The sequence below is a fragment of the Centruroides vittatus genome, unplaced genomic scaffold (genome assembly GCF_030686945.1).
Source record: "Centruroides vittatus isolate TY-2023 unplaced genomic scaffold, ASM3068694v2 contig_487, whole genome shotgun sequence".
Lineage (NCBI taxonomy): Eukaryota > Metazoa > Arthropoda > Arachnida > Scorpiones > Buthidae > Centruroides > Centruroides vittatus.
In genome coordinates this window covers 874,493-894,463 of record NW_027122275.1, presented here as the reverse complement: position 1 = coordinate 894,463, position 19,971 = coordinate 874,493, and the positions used below count along the sequence as shown (strand labels likewise).

The following is a 19,971-nucleotide window of genomic DNA, read 5'->3' as shown; positions in this document are numbered from 1 at the left end:
GTATGACACCTGTAGAAGAGAAAAAGACAGGTACAATAAGCAGCCTGTCCATTCTCCACAGATGCCTTATTTCCTGAGCGAGTTTATTATTATTATATTAAATTAAATAAGATTTCCAGAAGTTACTTCTTCCAGCATCAAATCCAATTTATATTCAAACTAACAAAAGAACATTAATAGCTTGTGCTGTTGCAGATGATCTATGATTTTACAAAACCCAATTTGGAAACAATGGACTAAATCTGTTTGTTCCAAGGCATCTATTAGAGTAGAAGTACAGTATTAGTATTATTAAAATAAAAGCTGTCTCTGTGTGTGTGAATTCCTTATAACTCCTGCACTTTTTGTCCAATCCAAATAAAATTTTGGTTATATTTATTTTATGTTCTGACAGAGCATACAGGCTACTTATTTTGTAGAAATATTAACTATAGACTGAACATTTTACTGATTTTGGATCAATGATTGCACTTACATTGCAGTGGCACCAGTGACCTCATTTAGTTCATGCTTGGCAAGGGAATTTCCCTTAAGTTGCATCTATATATATATATAATATATATAATCGAGATGGGTTGATGATAATAATAATAATAACAATAAGCGCAGAGCCCAAACGGTTAGGACTTGAAAGTTGAAATTTGGTACAGTTAGAGTACGTCACAAGAACGTACACTAAGAAGGGATTTTTTGAAATTCTCCCCGCGGGGGAGAGGGAAAGGATTAATGCTTACTGTGAAGAACTCAGCTTCTATTATACTATTTTAGATGTGGTTTTTTGCATTTTTGATTGTGTTTTAATAGGGTACGTCACAAGAATGTACACTAAGAAGAGATTTTTTGAAATTCCCCCCGCAGGGGAAGTGTTAAGATTGTTAGAACGGTATCTAATTCCTTTCTACTTTTGTTTTTGGCTGAAAAATTAGAACAGTATGGGGGGGTTGGAAATTCCCCCATGGGGAAGAAGAAAAGAATTAAGGCTTATCCTAAAGAACTCAGATTCTACTGTACTATTTTAAATGCAATTTTTTGTTTTCAACTACATTTTAGTAGGATACCACATGGGGATGAAAGAAGTGTATTCCTTAACAATGGAAGTGTTAAGTGAAAGCAGCATGCAGATTTACAGGTGCAGATGCAGTTGTTTTGTGTTTTTGCGGGAAATCTGACATATTTTTACACCCATCTAAAAATTCTCTAATCAGTCTGGAAACAGGGGGACCTAATTCTTGCATTCTGTGAAAATGGGTAAGATTGGCTATAATGTAATAATCTTGATCTTCGCTATTGTTACGTTTTGTCCAAGCAATGCCGGGCTTATCTGCTAGTTTTTAAATATTTTGGCAAATGGCATATTTTAAACTTACTTTATTATATTTAAAATTTAAATTTTAAAATAAGATAGCCACATTGTGTGACTTCTATAACAAATTTAAAAAAAAAATCTTTTTATAGTAACCATGTGACATTCTATTACCCAATCAGAAGTAACAAGCTAACAAGCCCATTACAGGTACTCCTCACTTTACGACCTATCTGTTTAACGACCACTCGCACTTACGATCAATCGAGTTTTGACCTGCAATTCGGGGAAATCCCCTTTCTCAGCTTTGAGTGTCGGTCAGTGGCAAATGGTGACATGCGCACTAAGCGTACTATAATAGTCTTACCAGCGGCGGCCTTAATGATTGTGAGGCTCTGGGCAGCAGATCTTTGCGATGCCCTGGGTGACAGATCTTTGTGAGGCCCTTGTCCTTTGTGCAAACTGAAAATAGATATTTCTGATGGTTTACGAGAAATGCAAAAGTTATAAATAAATAAATTTAGAGTGTTAAAATATTATATTAGAAGATTTATAAAAGTTAACAGCCATAAAGATGACAAATTAGTAATGATCATAAATTAAAGTACTGTACATAAATGCCTTAAAAGATAAACGCAGGAATTTAAAAATGATGTTTGTGGCTTATAACTAATGGCTAAGGATAAAATAAAAAGTTTTAAATATCAACTTTTTTCTACTCGAGTTGTTGCACGAGGCCCCGAGTGATTACCCTGCTCGCACCCCCTAAGGCCGCCACTGAGTCTTATAGTACTATAATAGGCTAATAGCGTACTATAATAGTCTTTTTATGAATAATTTGAAGTTTGTTGCATAATTTGTATAATTTTACAACGATCCTATATTCCCAGCACAAGCTCCTCGCTTATCGACCAATTCACTTAACGACGTAGTCGTCCGAACAGAACTCGGTTGTAAAGTGAGGAGTACCTGTATTTAGAATAATATTGCTCATCTAACTAACGTACATACAATTCATCTTTGTTTCATCAATGTGGAATTAAAAAGACTTGCAGGGACTGCAAAGTCCAACTTGAGCAGCATTGAGTAAGAATGTCTTTGTCAAGGGCTGCAGAAACAGCATCATAACGTCAATCATCTAAATAATAATGTGTCTATTACTAATGGAAAACAGCAATAAAATTTTTTAAAAGAATAGTGTTTACTCAGAATGTAGTGTATAAAGAAATTTTATAAAGAAAGATTTTATTATTATTTTAATATAAAGGCCTAAATCTGTTTGTGTGTATGTAACTGAATTCACTATACCTGTCCATTCCAGGTAAAATTTTGTTTTGTTGCTCTTTATATTAGAACAGATAGTATATAGTACTTAATTTGTAGAAATAGTAGCAATTCTTCTTGAATTTCCTGAAATCTCTACTCTCTCATAAAAATGTAAGTTACAGACTTTTAGGGGCAATAAGTTAATTGCACATCAGGAAAAACCTAGGGACTGATCATATGTGGGCGGTGATGGCAGAGACAAAGATGACAAGTGTCTTACAAGAACCGTTTATTATAACATTCAAAGTAACTTCCATAATAGCAACACAAGATGCAATCTAGATCATCTTAAGTGCAGAGCTCCAGATGACAGTGGTCGGGTACAGAAGCGGTGTGCCCGGTACAGAAGAGTCAGTAGAGGGACGTTGATGTATGGAGTGGGTGACTGATCGACGTGCTGACGAACACTTTTTGATAGGTGGAAAACTTGGTCATCATCTTCTTTCTCCAGCTTAGATTCAGAGATTTTATACGATTTCCCCTCAAATTTCTCCCTCTTGATTGGTCCTGTATCCCTTTCCCTTTTTCCCGATTGGTCATTCTTCTGTTTCTAAGTGAAACTGGAACTAATTCATGTCGGAAAAGGCCCAGGAAGTGCTGATGGGGTCTTGACACCTGGACTCATAATTTACACAGTTATAGTCTTTCTCGGACATTTGTCTTGACCGATTTGCCATCTGTTTTACGTCCGTTTACCCCCTCAGATGGTTTAGGGCTCACGTGACCTAACAGGTGTCCTTTTGGTCATTAGTCTCCCGTTTTTTCTTGATTATTTACATCTCGACTCGTGTATACAAGCACCATGACAAAGCCACCTCACCTGGTAGACATCCCCTCCATCGTTCATCACCGCATCACGTTTGTTTTTAGAACAAGTGTTTTCCTTTCTGTCGAGTCTACCGCACCAACACATGTTCTTGATCTGCTTTGACCTCCGAAATTTCCTGTCTTAGGAATTTTTACAATTAACTGAATTTTCGACTCAATTTTAGAAACCTCACAAAAAGTATTCCATCATGCTTGACAAGGAAATTTCTAGTTCTCAAATATCGAACATTACTTTGACTGTCAGAATGGTTTCACACTAAAACTAACTGGACTGATTTCAAATCATGATCTCATGACAACAGCAGTAGGTCAACCAGCTAGTAATTCCAGTGAGATGGATTTAAAAAGTAAAATATTTGTAGTTGAGTCAGAGCAACGGGGGAGATACAACTAATGAGAGCTTTGAAGTTACAGCCAATCAGACTTTGGATTTATGCAAACCTATATAAGAAAAGCAAAAAAAAAAAAAAAAAACTTTTTGGAAGAATTGATAAACAAAGTAAAATAATATCATTAAATAAAATTGCCAGGACAAATTTACAGAAAATGATGTATTTCTTAAGACTATACATACTAAATGAGTCAATTCCATTCTGTCCTTTCACACACTGTTTGAGGTAATAACAATTCCAAGGCGACCTTTTATTGTAGGCTACTCGTCCACCATACGATGCAAAAAAGTTAAAATAGTCCTCTAGCGATGGCATACCAATAAAATTAATAAATACATTAAATAAAATTGCCAGCATGTGAAAGGACAAAATGGAATTGACTCATTTCATATGTATAGTCTTAATAAATATATAATTTTCTGTAAATTTGTCCTGGCAATTTTATTTAATGTATTTATTAATTTTATTGGTATGCCACCAATAGAGGACTATTTTAACTTTTCTGCATCGTATGGCAGGAAGAGTAGCCTACAATAAAAGGTCAACTCCACCGTGGAATTGTTATTACCTCAAACAGTGTGTGAAAGGGCAGAATGGAATTGACGCATTTAGTATGTATAGTTGTAAGAAATGTATAAAGTAAGATAATATCCATAAATTTATAATACTAGTCAGGTAGATTACAAACATGTTTTCAAAAAAATTAGAAAAACAATGATTGGCAGATGTTTCAATTTGAAAAACTCATTCTGATTGGTCATAATGAATCATCCACTGACAGAGCACATTCAATGCAAATTTTTTTTTCTACTAGTTAGTCTGATTATAGGATTGGTTGGGTTGGTCCAGTCTGTGTAGTCAGTCATACAGTGTACAATTGTACAAAATATCTGATATGCATCAGATCAGTAGTTATTGTTTATATCCCTATCTGGAAATGTAGTGTTTATTTACCTTTGTACATATCACATTATATGCTGTTTACGTTTCTTACCATATCTTGTATATAAGAGATCACAAACTTTAAGTGTAATATAAAGTTTGTTTTATAGCCGAACATATGTTTGGATACAACATGGAAAATCACTGTTATCAAACCATTGCTCCCAGTATATATTTGTTATATCAAGGATCAAACAATATTTGTAATTTATAGAATATAATCTTGCTTACTTGAATCATTCTTGCCATAGAAAGAAGTAAAATGCCACTTAACATTCCATTATATTGAAAATGGATATGATCAACCATAAGTAATCCTGGATTCCATAATAAAAGCATGGTAATTATCATACCTCGTTCAATCCAAGGATCATTTTGGTTAAATCTATTACGTTCCATCACAATGTGGGAGAATCTTAAGTACATAAATAAAAATACATATTCAGTTATAGTCAACATTTATATAGGAAAAAATTCAATTAGAAAAATTATACTTTTAATACTTACTGTTTTACAGCATAGATATAAACAAAATCAGAAATTATAACTGACAATCTCTGGAAAAATACAGTTGGCATAGTAGCATAATTTAATTTCATTACATTTAGCATTGCCGGATCAAAAAATTTTGCCAAATGAGACAAGAGAAATTCAAACCAGGCAAACAGAGGAGGATAGTCTAATGTCCACTGTGAAGTTGACTTAATAATAATAAAATTAACAGATTAACAAAAAACACCTTACAACTAAAACTTAATTTCTTATATCTGCTCCTTACCTCATAATACCATTTTGAGACAGGAAGACTATGAGTTATGGCTAACCAATTTCTATGCACTTCAAAATCAGTAGATCGACTAGAAGAAAAAGGTTTAATGTTATTTTTTAATTTTATATATAAATAAAAAATTATATTTCCATTGGTTTAAATAATAAAAATTACATTTTAGCAATGTAAATTAATAAATATTTAAATCAATGCAATAAAAAAGCTACAATAATTCATATATAATCAGAAACATCTAGATAAAATTAAAATAGCTTATCTTGTAACAACACAATTCATTTATATTGAAACTGATTATTAATGCAAATTTAAAATTTTTAGAACAGTTTGTTCTTTTATTCAAAGTTACTTTTTCAAGTTAAACTTCATATGTAGTTTGAAAACAATTATCAATTTTTAATAAAATGTTTCAAATTCAATAACAAAATTGAAATTAAATTTTTATTAATTTAAGAGTCAGAATTTAATAGAGGATATCATTCTTATTAACAATGCTGTGAACTATCCCTAATACGAATTCTTAATCTGAATCAATTTTGCTCATTTTTCCTTCTAAAGGTTCTAATCAAAAATCACATCATCACAAAAACATTATAACTTCAAAAAATAATGTACAACATACTTTAACAAATATATATACTCAAATACAACATTAAAAAAAATTTTTTAAATATAATCTGTAATCCTTTTTGATTTCCTTTTCTTCACAAATATATAACCCTGTCAATCCAAACAATCTGGTGAAATCGTTAGTTCAGATTAGTGAGTGTGAACTATATCACAATTCTTTAATGGCATTTGTATGCTGTATAAGAACTTATACAAGCATACCTACCCACCAGTGGATAAGTGAAAAACCAAGGAATACTGATAGCCATGGTGGGCCTCATGGAGTGTTCCAGGTTTTCTTCCTATAAAATCTTCCCAGGAGACATCCCTTTGGCAGATCACCCACAGTTGCCACATCTCAATCAAACCTCATATGAGCACTTAAGCAATGGCAAAATATTGTAACTTGTAACTAAATTTCTTATTCATAAAAATAATAATGATGATACAGTGGAACCTCGCTTAACAAGCATAATTCATTCCAGAATCTTACTCGTAATGCAAAACACTTGTTAAGCGAAACAACTTTTTCCATATAAATTAATGTAAAATACATTCCATGCAGAAAAAATATTCAAATATTTTATGTATAACATTTATTCAAAGAACATTATTCAGTATACATTGTTAAGGAGTGTGAATCATCATCTTTTCTTCTAGCATGAAATGAACCAACCTGGAATGCAAATTCGATTTGCAGAAAGCAAAAAAAAAATCACAGATAGTAGGAGGTTGCAGCTGAAGTTTTATCTCTAAAACGTAAACCTCAAACATAGAGCGCCACCATCTTGTAAGCCTGGAAGTTTGACAATGGTATTTGGAATGTCGAGCATAATTCCAATGACAGTCCAAACGCCATTGTCAAACTTCTAGGCTTACAAGATGACGGCACTCAATGTTCGACGTTCGAGTTTTAGAGATGAAACTTCGGCTGCAACCTCTCTATTATGTCTGATAAACATGCCAAACGATATGCCAAATTTTTGGGCTACGTAAAGGCTAGAATTAAATAATAGAAATTAATTAATTTGACTAGAGGTAAGCAGTTATGCTTCCATCTTGTATTAAATTTAATAATTACAAATAATTAATTTTCAATTTAGACATTTCTAAAATTTAATTTGGAATTGGTCATTAAATGTAATACGAGATGGGAGCAAAACTGCCTACTTCTAGTCAAATTAATTAATTTCTAATATTTAATTATAGCCTTTACATAGCCCAAGAATTCAGCATATCGTTTGGCATGTTTATTATATAACAGGCTATGGTTGTTGATGTTTATATGTAATATGTGTGAACACAAGTTTGAAAAAAATGTGTGATCACAAGCAACACAAAGATGCCAGCAGAACAAATGCTAAACAGACTGATAGAGATTGCACACAATCTGGGACTTCCCCTCTCCTCGTCACTTGTTATGCGAAACATCACTCGCTAAGCGAGTCAAAATTTTACAATTTATTTTGCTCGTTATGCAAGGTGCTCGTTAAGCGAGGTTTCACTGTAATTCATAGATAACTAAACTGACATGTAAAAAAAATCAAAATTTTATACATCTATTAAATTTTATTTATTAAATTTTAAAACATGTAAAAAATAAAGGTTGAATCTACTGTGTTTTAATAATAATCCTGTGGTTATGCAGGGCATATAACTATAAATTTTTATTTATTTTTGTCTTCAATTATAATATTTCTCTACATATGAGGACAAAAAATTTATTTATCCTGCTTTATTGTCATAATAATTAAACTAACATTTTTCAAGCAATAAATATAGCAATTCTATACTTGTTTTGTGATAAAATCTTACACATTTTGTACAAAACATAATAATGAATTCATAAGTTGATTTTAATATTTTTTATTAGATAAAATTTTGAACATTTAAATATATTCAATGCAAAAAAATCAATTCAGTTATTTTATGCTATACAAATCCTTTTAATAAAATTTTCTGAGTACTGTTAATTATATAAAATATTTCTTTAATTATATATTTCTTATATGAACTAACGTAAGTATCTGAGTCTTACACATGGAACATGAATAGGTCTATATTAAAATGCCAGACAAAAGTGATATTTATCACATAGAGAACAAAATATTATTATTCTTGTTTTTTATATAATTACTTTCCTAACATATTATCGTTACTGTACAATTCTGAGCAATTAAATTTAATTGTTGTTCTATACAAAATATTCCATTCAAATATTTTCTTTACAACTTTGACTCACTTCTGCTTTATGGAGTTTTTATGAGCTTTCTCTTTCAAACTTCTGGATTCATCTCCAGAATAAATTTCTAACAATAACTTTTTAATGTTATAATTAATTCATTTAGATGTATCTTTTATTTTATTTTTGTATTTTTATGTGAATGTCATTTTTGTCTGAAATATTTTCATTTATATACAATGATATATAAAAGTTTAAATTCACATTTTATCTTGACATAATTATTATTATTAATAACTGAGAGATTATGTCAGTGTCAAAATTCACAATATGGATTCAAATTTTTTAAGATGTCATAACACAGGAAGCTGTTTTAAATGCAATAAAAAAAACAATAACAATTATTAACTTTATCAAATTTTTTGCTACTTTTAAATATTTCATATATTTTAAATAGAATTGCAGTATTTACTGCATTAAATTTGTAAAATGAATATTTTAAAAAATGTATTTGTACATCATTACTTATAATGAAAACATCCTTATTAATTAACTAAAATGCTCTACCTGTTACCGGTGTGCACTCTCTAGACAAAAAACGAAACCAACACAAAGAGTTCGTTACTAATGTTTTCGTTAGTAACAAACTATTTGTGTTGATTTGTGTTAACTAATCCTTATTAATTATTCTTAAAACATTCATTTACACGTTTCTCTCATTTCGAACAGAATAATTTGTCTTCATTTACATTTCATATTGACATTCATATTCAAAACAAGATAAATATGCTCAAATGTAGATATATGAAGAATATCATTCTGATCCATGTAAAATGCTCGCTGACTTAACATAGTTAATCAACTCATATATGAATATAAACATAAAAATTATGAATTATTCTACATCAAATAATACTAGTGTAAAAAATAATTAAATTTTAGATTTAATAGTTTGCGCACACAAAGACAAATTCACATATAATTTTTAAAATTTATTTTCAAACGTATAGTAAATAAAATACTATATAATTGATATTCTTTAATAAGAGACCAAGTACGAAATGAATTCATAAAAGATAAATTGAAAACTGAAAAAGATACAAACAGGATAATGACTAAGAGAATCAAAAAGTCTACTTATATTCAATTTCATACTTTGCATTTTATTTACCTCACTCTATCTACAGTTTCCAGAAGGTTCGTGTATTTTCCTGTACTGTAGCACTACCATCGTGCTGCCATTAAGATGCTACAAGAACTATGGAACTGCAGAAGTATAGAATTGAGAATATAATTGGTTTTGAAATGACTAATAGACTGTTGTTCTTTTCAAATGTAAAGAAAACAAACATGCTACATGCATGGTGGGGAAATATCTTTAAAACTGATAAAAATTTCAAGTAAAATTAAGAAAACTTAAATCCTATTTTTTCCTACAAGTTAATTGGCAAAATTGGCTTCTAAAATTTTACTAATAGTCCTCTGTTATTGCATATCAGGAAATATTTATATCACCTAAACAACAATATAAATATTTTCTGATATGCAATAAAGTAGTCCAAAATATTCATAGATTATCATAGAATTAAATCTAATGCAAAATTTTCAGATTTTTGGATAGTATTTTCTAATTTATTTTTAGAAGGATAGTTATTTCCACCAATTAGTACTATGAAATCATGGAATTATGACATGAGAGAATGGCTACCTTTGAAATAACCAGCTATATTTGAATACCTTATTCCGGTAGGAGTTGCATGTCCCATTCTGACCCGCACACCTTATATTATGAGGTTAATGTTACCTTAGGTAGCCAAGATGGCGGCTCATCTCTAATTACAGCAAGGAAACAGTGGGAACAGTAGAAACAGGGGGTTCTAACCTAGCCTATTCTAATAAATTACCATAATTATTAGCAACAAATTATTAGAATACGTTAGGTTAGGTTAGAACGGGCGTCCCACTGTTTTCTTGCTGAAATTAGAGACGAGCCACCATCTTGGCTACCTAAGGTAACATTAACCTATTATGATTTGCTGAATTGTTAATAATTATGTTTTACTGATGTGACTCACAGTAGCTTCCTACATTCTAAGTTATTATCGGAACGTATGGCCATTACTCAGGTTTGCAGAATGCATTAAAAGATAATGGCTCTTTGGGGTCATGATGACCCACAGTGACCCTTGACGTCTGCGTAAATTTGTATTATTAATGTAATGTAAATGTAATAAATATAATTTTTTTAAATCGTGAAGTGACATACCTTTTCTATGATAAAAATAACTTTTATCATTACTAATTGTTTCATGTTTTTTCAAATAGTTAGAATTTTTCAGATACTTATAAAAATTCCCGCAAAATTTAACATGTAAATTCAAATGTTAATAAATAATTAACTACGGCTAACAAAGTTAACATATATGTTTATTTAATTACTAAACAAAATAAGAAATAATATTTAAAAGAAAAAAGTGAAAAAAGTTAAACTGTTAAGATATAAATTAATATTTAAAATGCGGGTCGAGGTGACATGCAGCGACCCCTATAAATTGTCAAATGATACGACCTCTACCGAGTTATTAAAATTAGTCTACGATTACTAAGAAATGCTTAATTATAGATGAGTACAGTACTTCACACACTATACAAGGCAATGACACCAGCGAAGTCGATCTTTCTATGTAAGATACCATTCACCATAAAATATATAAATAATATATATATATATAAATAAAATAGTTACAAAAGTCCTCTAACGATAGCATATCACAATTAAAATTAATAATTACATTTGATAAAAATTGCCAGGACAAATACGACATATACATTAAAAAAAAAATGAAGACTCATTTGTGACAGACAAATAGAACGAAGGTGTTCAATCAAATTTTTTCGATTGTTTCACCTCCACCATTTTATCAAAAGATCTGTTGAAAATCATAAAAATTATTTCCCACAAACTTGCTTCCTCATTGAGGATGATCCATCTAGTTAGTTGTCTGTAACCTATAACTTTTAGAAGCAATTCACGTATTGGACACCCAATCCTTAACAACGAGATCGTGACCTCAAGGAAAAAACCCAAGAGAAAAATAATACAAGAAAACGAGGACAAATCCAGGCAGTCACTGTCTGGTTATCGTGAAACCAACCCTCGGAAAAACATTCCGGAACTTTTACCTTCGATTTATGCCCAAGTGCTACCTAGAAGACCATGTGGAGTGTTTTACACCATGGACATTTTGTGGATTGTGTGTGTCTTGGTATATCATAATTCATGGATACTATTTAAACTCTGCTAGACAGCCAATCTCCTAACCAAGGTATTTATCAACTCACGGGTCATTTGTAAACTCTCTCTCTCTGTGTATTTAGAAATTTTGGTGAGACTATGCATCACCAGTATTTTCTGGTTAGCTATGCATCACCAGTATTTTCTGTTATTTTTATTAAATTTATTCTTGTTACTTAGCCAGTATCCCGAGTGACTTACTTTCTCATTTCTCCTTCCTCCACCTCCACAACAAAACGTTCACCTGCAACTGCTCGCATGACGTAACAACTCTCCATCATGATTTCCAAGTCCTGAAAGACTCGGTGGTGTCACATCCTGACAAGGGGTCAAAGAAACTCTGACCCTCGAGTCACACATCTATGCATGTATAGTCAAATAGAAACATAAGTTTTTTTTTTCCTGTATATGTCATATTTGTCCTGGCAATTTTTATCAAATATTCTACACCAAGCTTATGAAACCAAACTATTATGTTGCTGCTTACTTTCACAAAAACTGCAGAGAAAACATCATTCTCTGCTATTTTTGCTAATAATATTGCTAGCAACTAATAGTGTTGAGATCAGGACTGTATAAATTCAATATATTAACTACATAAACAATAACAAACATATACAGCTATATAACTACACAACAATATGATATAAACAACAACAAGTTATTAAAAGTAAAATAAAAATAAATAACCAAACCTATTTAAATATATTAATGACTTTCAGAAAGTCACGAACATGTCAAGGTTTAGCCTCTGGACCCAAATTTCCCAACAAACTTGCATTTTTAAAATACTGTCTAGGAGTCCTCTCAAATACAGAGCAATTGCACAGTATGTGTTTCATACTTAAGATACAGTTGAATTACTGGCATACGGGACATTCCAATTTTCAACACAAGTTTTGAGTGTTGAAACCAACAATTTGACATCATCAACAGCATTCCAACTTGAGTACGAAGTGCTTAGTTCCCATAATTCCATTCTCAGCAAAATGGATTCCATTCAAATGTCATACCAATTACCCACAATTCATTGGAAACTAGCAGTCAACATATCTGTTGAGTGCTGAGTGTGTTAAGTCAGCGCTGACAACAGCGCCACTTCAACAATTGAAAAAAGGAACAAATTTTAGCAAACGTTGAGATCAGTGCTGAGTCAGTGTTGAAAATTGGATCCTGATACTGGGCGGTCTTCACCCTATAAAAGGTAATGAGTTAGTGGAGTATGACTAATTCTCAACCAAATAAGAATTATCTCAGATCTCTTGTGGTAAAGCTCATTAAGTGTCCAATTTTTTATCAAAGGCTGGATCTTGTATAGCTTATTGTAGAATTTTTCATTCTGCATGTTCTGCCATATCTCTGCTAGTTGTTTTTTAATGACTGGCTTCAAGTTGCAACCAAGAATATGTTTTTGACTTTGCAACTGCATCAGCTTATTCATTTCCTCTTATACTTACATGACCTGGAACTCAACAGAATTTTAGAAAATTTCATTGCAAAGAGATTTAAATGAGTTTACAAATTTTAATAAGTTTGATAAATTTTAATTAGCTTTAGATGAGATCAAAGCTTGAAGTGCACAACTGAGTCAGTATAAATTACACAGAAATGATGATCTTTTTTTCCTTATGTGCTTTAAGACTAAGTAGATAGCCTGCAGCTCTGCAGTAAAAATAGATGTCTCAGATGGAATTTGATTTGCACAATTTCATCACAGTAGACAAACATTAAAACAACATTGTTTCCTGATTTAGATCTGGTCTCTGTATATAGGAATTAAATTCCTATTACTGTGATGGATCTCTGCAAATAGCTGGGGTAGATACTTTATAAAACTACTTTAAGAATTGTCATGCCACTTTTCATTTCAAAACAATTTCTTCCATATCTTGTTCAGTACAGTAGACCCCCCTATAACACGGGTTCATATAACACGGCGAAATAATTGCAATGGTGTTCGTATAACATGCTAAAAGAGACTCGTATAACATGGTAAAACATCATTGCCAACTCGTGTCATGACAGGATTGGTCGAGTCTGGACCAATAGCAGACATTGTACAAACCGTTGAGTTTAAACAAGCACTGAACCTACTAAAAAACATTTATTATTCAACGACCATAAAAATTATATTTTTATTAATGATGTCTCCAAAGTTCAACGAATTTTTCACAGAAAAATAACTTATCAGGAAACACGTGCCCGCCATTCGACGAGCCACTCCGCGACGAAAACAAGCTTAAGCAATGGCATTGTCGAACAGTGCACACTCCGTAAGTAATCCTACAATTTTTTGTATATAGCATAGTTTATATGGATTATTCCCAAAAAATTATATGTTATTTGGAAATGTTGAGTCAAATTATTCTAGAATCGATTAATTTTATGGAAGAAAACCTTTCAAACAGCCGTAGCTCCTAAATTGCACAAGTGCCGGGCTGTGATTGACTCGTGTATTTAAGTGACTCGTACAACACGGATTCATATAACACGGAACGTATCTACTGTGTTATAGGGGGGTCTACTGTAATTCTTAATTTTAATCTTAAATCAAGAAAATTGCATTTTAAAAAGTTTAATGTAAGTGATGCCACAGATCTAAACTGGTTCTCTGGACCCCGAAGGTCAACGGACCATCGAACGGAAAAAACTGCTCTACATTATTAAACCATTATAGGAAATCCTAATTAGTTCAAAATTCAAAGGACAAACAGTCGCAACTTCAAATTATCAAGTTTCAAATTATCCAAGATTTACAACTTTTTTTTGGTATTTCTGTACAACATATCAAATACCACGTAATTCATGTAATTTATTAAGCAAACGAAATACAAGTATGTATCCAGAATGCTACTTTCATAAATTAATAACTATCAGCAATATAAATAAACTGTGGTTAAACAGCACATGTCCAGTGAGAATCTCACATGTTGCCAGATGGGTTTTATAAAACATAAAGCAGAATTCTTGAAATGTAGTTGAAATTATTTTTATATTATCCCAGAAAGTAGTAAGTCACCCAAATCTAGTAGGTAGAGCCCTACAAATATCTCAATCTATTACTTGTAGCCTAGTGTTGCAACTCTGAAACCTAGCTGTATTTTATGAGACAAGGGAAAAAGTATAGTAGATGGGTAAGATGAAAATGTGTTACTGTAAAAGTAGTTATGTTGGCCAGATTAGAGTTGTTTGTGGTCTATTATTCTCTTACAGTATAGAGGCATGTGAACTTCAATCTAAATGTATGATCATATCACAGTTTGGACATCATTTTCACTTTGATTTTCAAAGTAACCATATTTTGAACTAAGCAAATTCCTTAACATGTAAATCTCTATATTCCCAGCTAGGACAAATAGTATAGTTAAGAATTACTGAGATTTCAAACTGAGTTCAAATTAAAGATTTCCTGTACTTAACCAATCTTATACATGATTGCTTCTTGTTCTTTTTAAGATTATTGAAAGTGAGCATAAAATTGTTTTGCAGAACTTATCACAGGAATATTTAGGTGATTGATCAGACACTTTATTAACTAAAAAAAAAAACAAAAAACGGAAATTAAAATATATGATTAATCATCTAAGTGTTCCTATGTATTAGGTTCTCCAAAGCTTTTATGATCACTTTCAACAATTGACAAATCTGGTTTTTTAACTCATATTCATTTTTGTATTCTTAAAAAATAATCCTATAAACACTCAAAAATAAAAATGTTTTTCTCATAATTTTTATTTTAAAAAGCTCTTGATATAAACAATAATAATATAGATTTGCATTTAATTCATTATTAGATATTTACAGTTTTTACATGTTTCAGAATAAAAAACTTAGTATTATTATTTAATATTTAAGGCTGTAATTAAACAGAATCTTCTCTAAAATTTTTTTAACTTGACAATTAAGACTATTGATACCTAGAGTTGCCAAAATTGCCAAGCATTGATACAGGACATTTATTTAAGTGCTAAATAAATAAAACATGAAAAAAACGAGTAGGTAATGGTTTATTTTACTCTGATAAAAACATCAATAAAATTTAAGCAATCTAATAAAATGAAGACGTAGAATAATAAAAAAGATGCAAGGCTAATCTTTTTTAGCCTAGTCATATTTTAAAGTTGATTTTACTTCTTAATTATATCATTTTCTTCTTTCACATAATTATAAAATTGGGCACAAGTCATTTTAAAATTATAATGACAAATCAAAATTGCTTCAATTGTCTCCACCAACAACCTATTTCTTTCATCCGACCATCGAGTTGACATTAGAGAAAATATTCTCTCCACATTTGCATTGTGGGATGGAATGGCAAATACATATTCGCACAGCTTTATTAGACATGACCTCTGATCAATGCTTTATATCTGCAAAAAACTTCAGCCATTTCTCTTCAATACTCAATTTCATAATTGCTTGGCAGTTTTGGTCGGTATTATTTTACTCTAAATAATCTTTTCGATATACAGTGGAGCCTCGGTATACGTCTGCTTTAGAATACGTCCAATTCGGCATATGTACTGTTTGGGCAAAACAAATTTTGCTCAGTATATGACTTAATTCAATTATATGCGCAATCTATGAACAAGTACACTATCGGTGTACTAGACCAGACTAGATGTTCGCGGTCCCACGGTTTATAACTTTGTTAAATTTCTTCTGATTTTAATTTGTAAGTAAAAATTTATTATTTTTATTAATCATGAATTGCAAAAAAGCAAATGAAAAGCAACAGAAAACTAAAAAAATGACTAGAATCAAAATGGACTGAAAAAAGAGATTGTTGAAAAATATGAAGGTGGCACGGGTGTTTGAGATTTAACTGTTGCATACCATATTCCGAAAACGATGATATCAACAATTGTGAAAAATAAAGACATTATTAAATCTGCTAACGTCGCGAAAGGGGTTTAATCAATTTCTAAACAGATTATTAGTATTAAGGAGAGTTTGATTTGATTTGATTTTGATTTAATGATTCAAATAATATAATACAATATACTGTAATAACTTTAAAAATCTATAATAAAATTTATTTTTTTATTAATGTGCTCAAACAGTGTTTAAATTATTTTACAACCCCATTAATATATCATATCAAGAGGGGGTTTTTTTTAACATGAGAACAAATTAATCATTTTTACATTACTTCTTATGGGAAAGGTTGGTTCAGTGTACGTCCTATTTGGTATAAGTCCAAACATCAGGAACGGATTAAGGTCGTATACTGAGGTTCCACTGTACAAACTGGTTGAATAGAATCTCAGTGTTGCCAATATTGATGTTTTCTTACTTGTAAATATGCAACAGTACATTCTATTTCTTCCCATTCGGGAACTCAGTCGAGAAAACTGGACAAATAGTAATACAGGACTGAATAGTGAAATGAAGTAACAGTCTCGCTCGTACATATGGGACATACGGCAACCCCATTGATACCAAACAATATTTTACAGCTAATCAATAAGTTAAGGTAGTCATTCTAACTTATTGATTTATACTCCTTTTGGCAACTTATCCTTCCTAAAATTTGTCCTACTTTGAAATATTTTTAATCCTTCCTGCTTTCTTTTCAAAAAATTTTCTTTTACCTCCCATAATTTTTTCACTGCCATCCCTCTGCTTAAGAAAACAAATTTAGAAAACTTTGTCTTTTTTTATTTAAAAAAAACATTAGCTAATAACATTTGATTTTATGTTATGCCTCCTATAACCATTTTTTACTAACAACCAAGACTACAAAACCAACTTTAATGCCATGCATTTCGAATGCCACACAACTCTCTTCAGGCTTTCTATAATGAAGTAAAATTTACAATTATTAAAACCACACAGGGTGGTTACTAGCGATTGCTAGAGATTGCGAGAAGTGAGGCGAATTCTGGACCAAATACAAATGCCCCAATTCATTCCAACAGCCATAAAAATATACAAATAAAATCGGTAAATAAATAAAAGCAGATATTTTTTTATCTCTTATTGAATAGACTATTTATATTACTTCCACGTGTTTTTTTTTATTGAGGAAATTGATTAAATTTCTGAAGTCCATGTGTTTGAATCCCCTCAATGTGGGTCTGTTACTCACCTTAAATAAGTTAGTTTGATGTTCTATTTTTAATATAAACTTTATCTTAGATGCATAATAATTACCAAATATCCAATAAATTCATGCATATTGGTATATACTCCTGTAATATAAACACTAAATCTTAAATAATTGTTATATTATATAATTTAATATGTTTAACGAAGTATCTAAGCGTACTTTTAATTATTTACTATTTAGAAATTGTTGTCATTTACTTATCGTGGAAATTTCCCTAAAAACGTGTATTTGATCAAGCATAAATTTAAAAAGACGTGTTTAATAAAGTATTACGGTCCGTATTTAACGGCTCATAACGACCACGTGGTATAAATACGTCTAAAGTACTTACTAGCAGTTCATAAACAGAAATTTTATACAGGTAACCGCCGTGACCGTTAGCCAAAAATTACTAGTAGACGCCATTTTCATCTCTCCAGTAAACAACGACAACAGACGACAGGGGGCACTGCGGGGGACCAAGCGCCAATTTTGAAAATTTCTGTAAGATTCCCTAAGTTTTAACGTATTTATTTTCAAATAAGTTGTAATTTCGTATAAAAATACAAGTTATTTAAAAATAAATTAATATATAATATAATATAATAATAATCTTGCGATATTAAAAGAAATTTTCGATTAAAAAAATTTTTGATAGGGATTACATGGGGAAGAATATTTTAGAAGTATTTTTTCTGCAATACGAAATAAAAAATTATTTAATTAATTTAGTGTTTATTGTATTAATAAATTAATATAATAAAAAATATTAATGAAGTAATTTATTTATACATTTCATTTAAAAAATTATAATTTTATAAATATATAAAATAAAATATATATTTTTTTTATTAAAACGAATTAAAATATTACACGTTTAAATATTTTAGGGATATTATATATATATTTATTTATAAATATGGTTAATTAATTAAAATTTTAAAATTATGATAAAAATTTCTTATAATGAAAGTTACTAATATGTCACGCCATCTATCGTATAACTTTGTAACGAATGTAAAAATTTCAAAAGAATTTATTTTTCTTTTACTTAAATTGATAAAATTACATAATTAAATGTCTTATGGTCGTGGACGGTGTTGGTGACTTTTTATTCGGGGTTAGAAGTGACGTTCTATTGTAGCTTTGTGGAAAGTAATTGAATATGGTGTATCAGAAAGTTTACGAATACACAAATATTTTAAGATTAAGTTTAATAAGGTGCTTATTGCAAATTGCGGGGATAGAGTCTAACCCTGGCCCTTTGGCTAGATCTCCTCAGGAGATGGATCGTGCAGATATGCAAAGAAAGGGGCGTGGAAGACCCCGGAAAGGTAGTGCGAAAGAATTAGCGAGAGGAAATGAGTTATTGAATCTGATGCATGGTGAACAAGAACAAATTGTAGAAACTCCCTCTATAACTAAAAGTGGGATAGTGAGAGACTCAAACATTCAAGACTACTTTGGATTGGTAGCGGAAGAGGATGAATACGAAACGGAAGAGACTCAATATACTTTAAAAGGAATATACGTTTTGATTCAGGAAAAGTTTACGCAATTAAATTCAGATTTAAGTACGATAAAAGCAGAAGTAACCTCACTAAAGAAAGAGAATAGAGAATTGAGAGAGGAATTGGATAAAGCCTTCCAGAAAGTAACCGATCTCGACCAGATAGTTAAGACTGGTAAACAACTGCAAGGTAAGCTGGAGTTTCAAATCGATTCTTTGAGAAACGAGAAGGTAAAGAACAATATTATAGTCCTGAACTTCCCGTTTAAGACAAACGATCTCACGGATGAGATTAATTATTATATTAAGAATAAACTAGGACTACCTGATTGTTTGCCTGATAGTTTGGTCAGAGTGTCAAGTGGGGACGATAAATCCATTGTGAAAATTACGTTAAGCTCAATCTATGAAAGAAACTCGATTTTGCGAGAATTTTGGAAAAAAAGATCAAAATTAGCAAGTATAGGAAAGGGAAAGTTTCTATTTATAGCAGATCTATGTAAGAGATCCAGGATCAGAAGAAAAAAATTAACCTTAACGATAAGTCAAGAAAAGGCAAAGGGACATAAAATAACGGTCAGAGACGATTATTTCATAAAAGATGGTAATATCTTCACGTACGATTTAAATTTGGAGGAAGTAATTCAGATCAGTTATTTTTTATGAGTCGCCAGACTGCTGATACAGAGAGTCGTGAGCAAGAAAG

At 30.9% G+C, this 19,971-nt stretch overlaps 1 protein-coding gene across 1 annotated transcript in view; it reads right to left on the bottom strand.

Annotated features, from left to right (window-relative positions):
- xit (ALG6/ALG8 family glucosyltransferase xit) overlaps positions 1-18,242 on the bottom strand; it is a 35,706-nt gene extending 17,464 nt beyond the window's left edge. Inside the window, exons 1-4 of the mRNA XM_067273745.1 lie at positions 18,108-18,242; positions 5,570-5,648; positions 5,299-5,492; positions 5,023-5,206 (exon numbers count right to left, since the gene is read on the bottom strand). Coding sequence (XP_067129846.1) covers positions 5,023-5,206; positions 5,299-5,492; positions 5,570-5,648; positions 18,108-18,187 — 537 coding nt within the window. The 5' untranslated portion in view covers positions 18,188-18,242. The remainder of the gene's footprint in view (positions 1-5,022; positions 5,207-5,298; positions 5,493-5,569; positions 5,649-18,107) is intronic.
- Between the last annotated feature and the right edge of the window lie 1,729 nt (positions 18,243-19,971).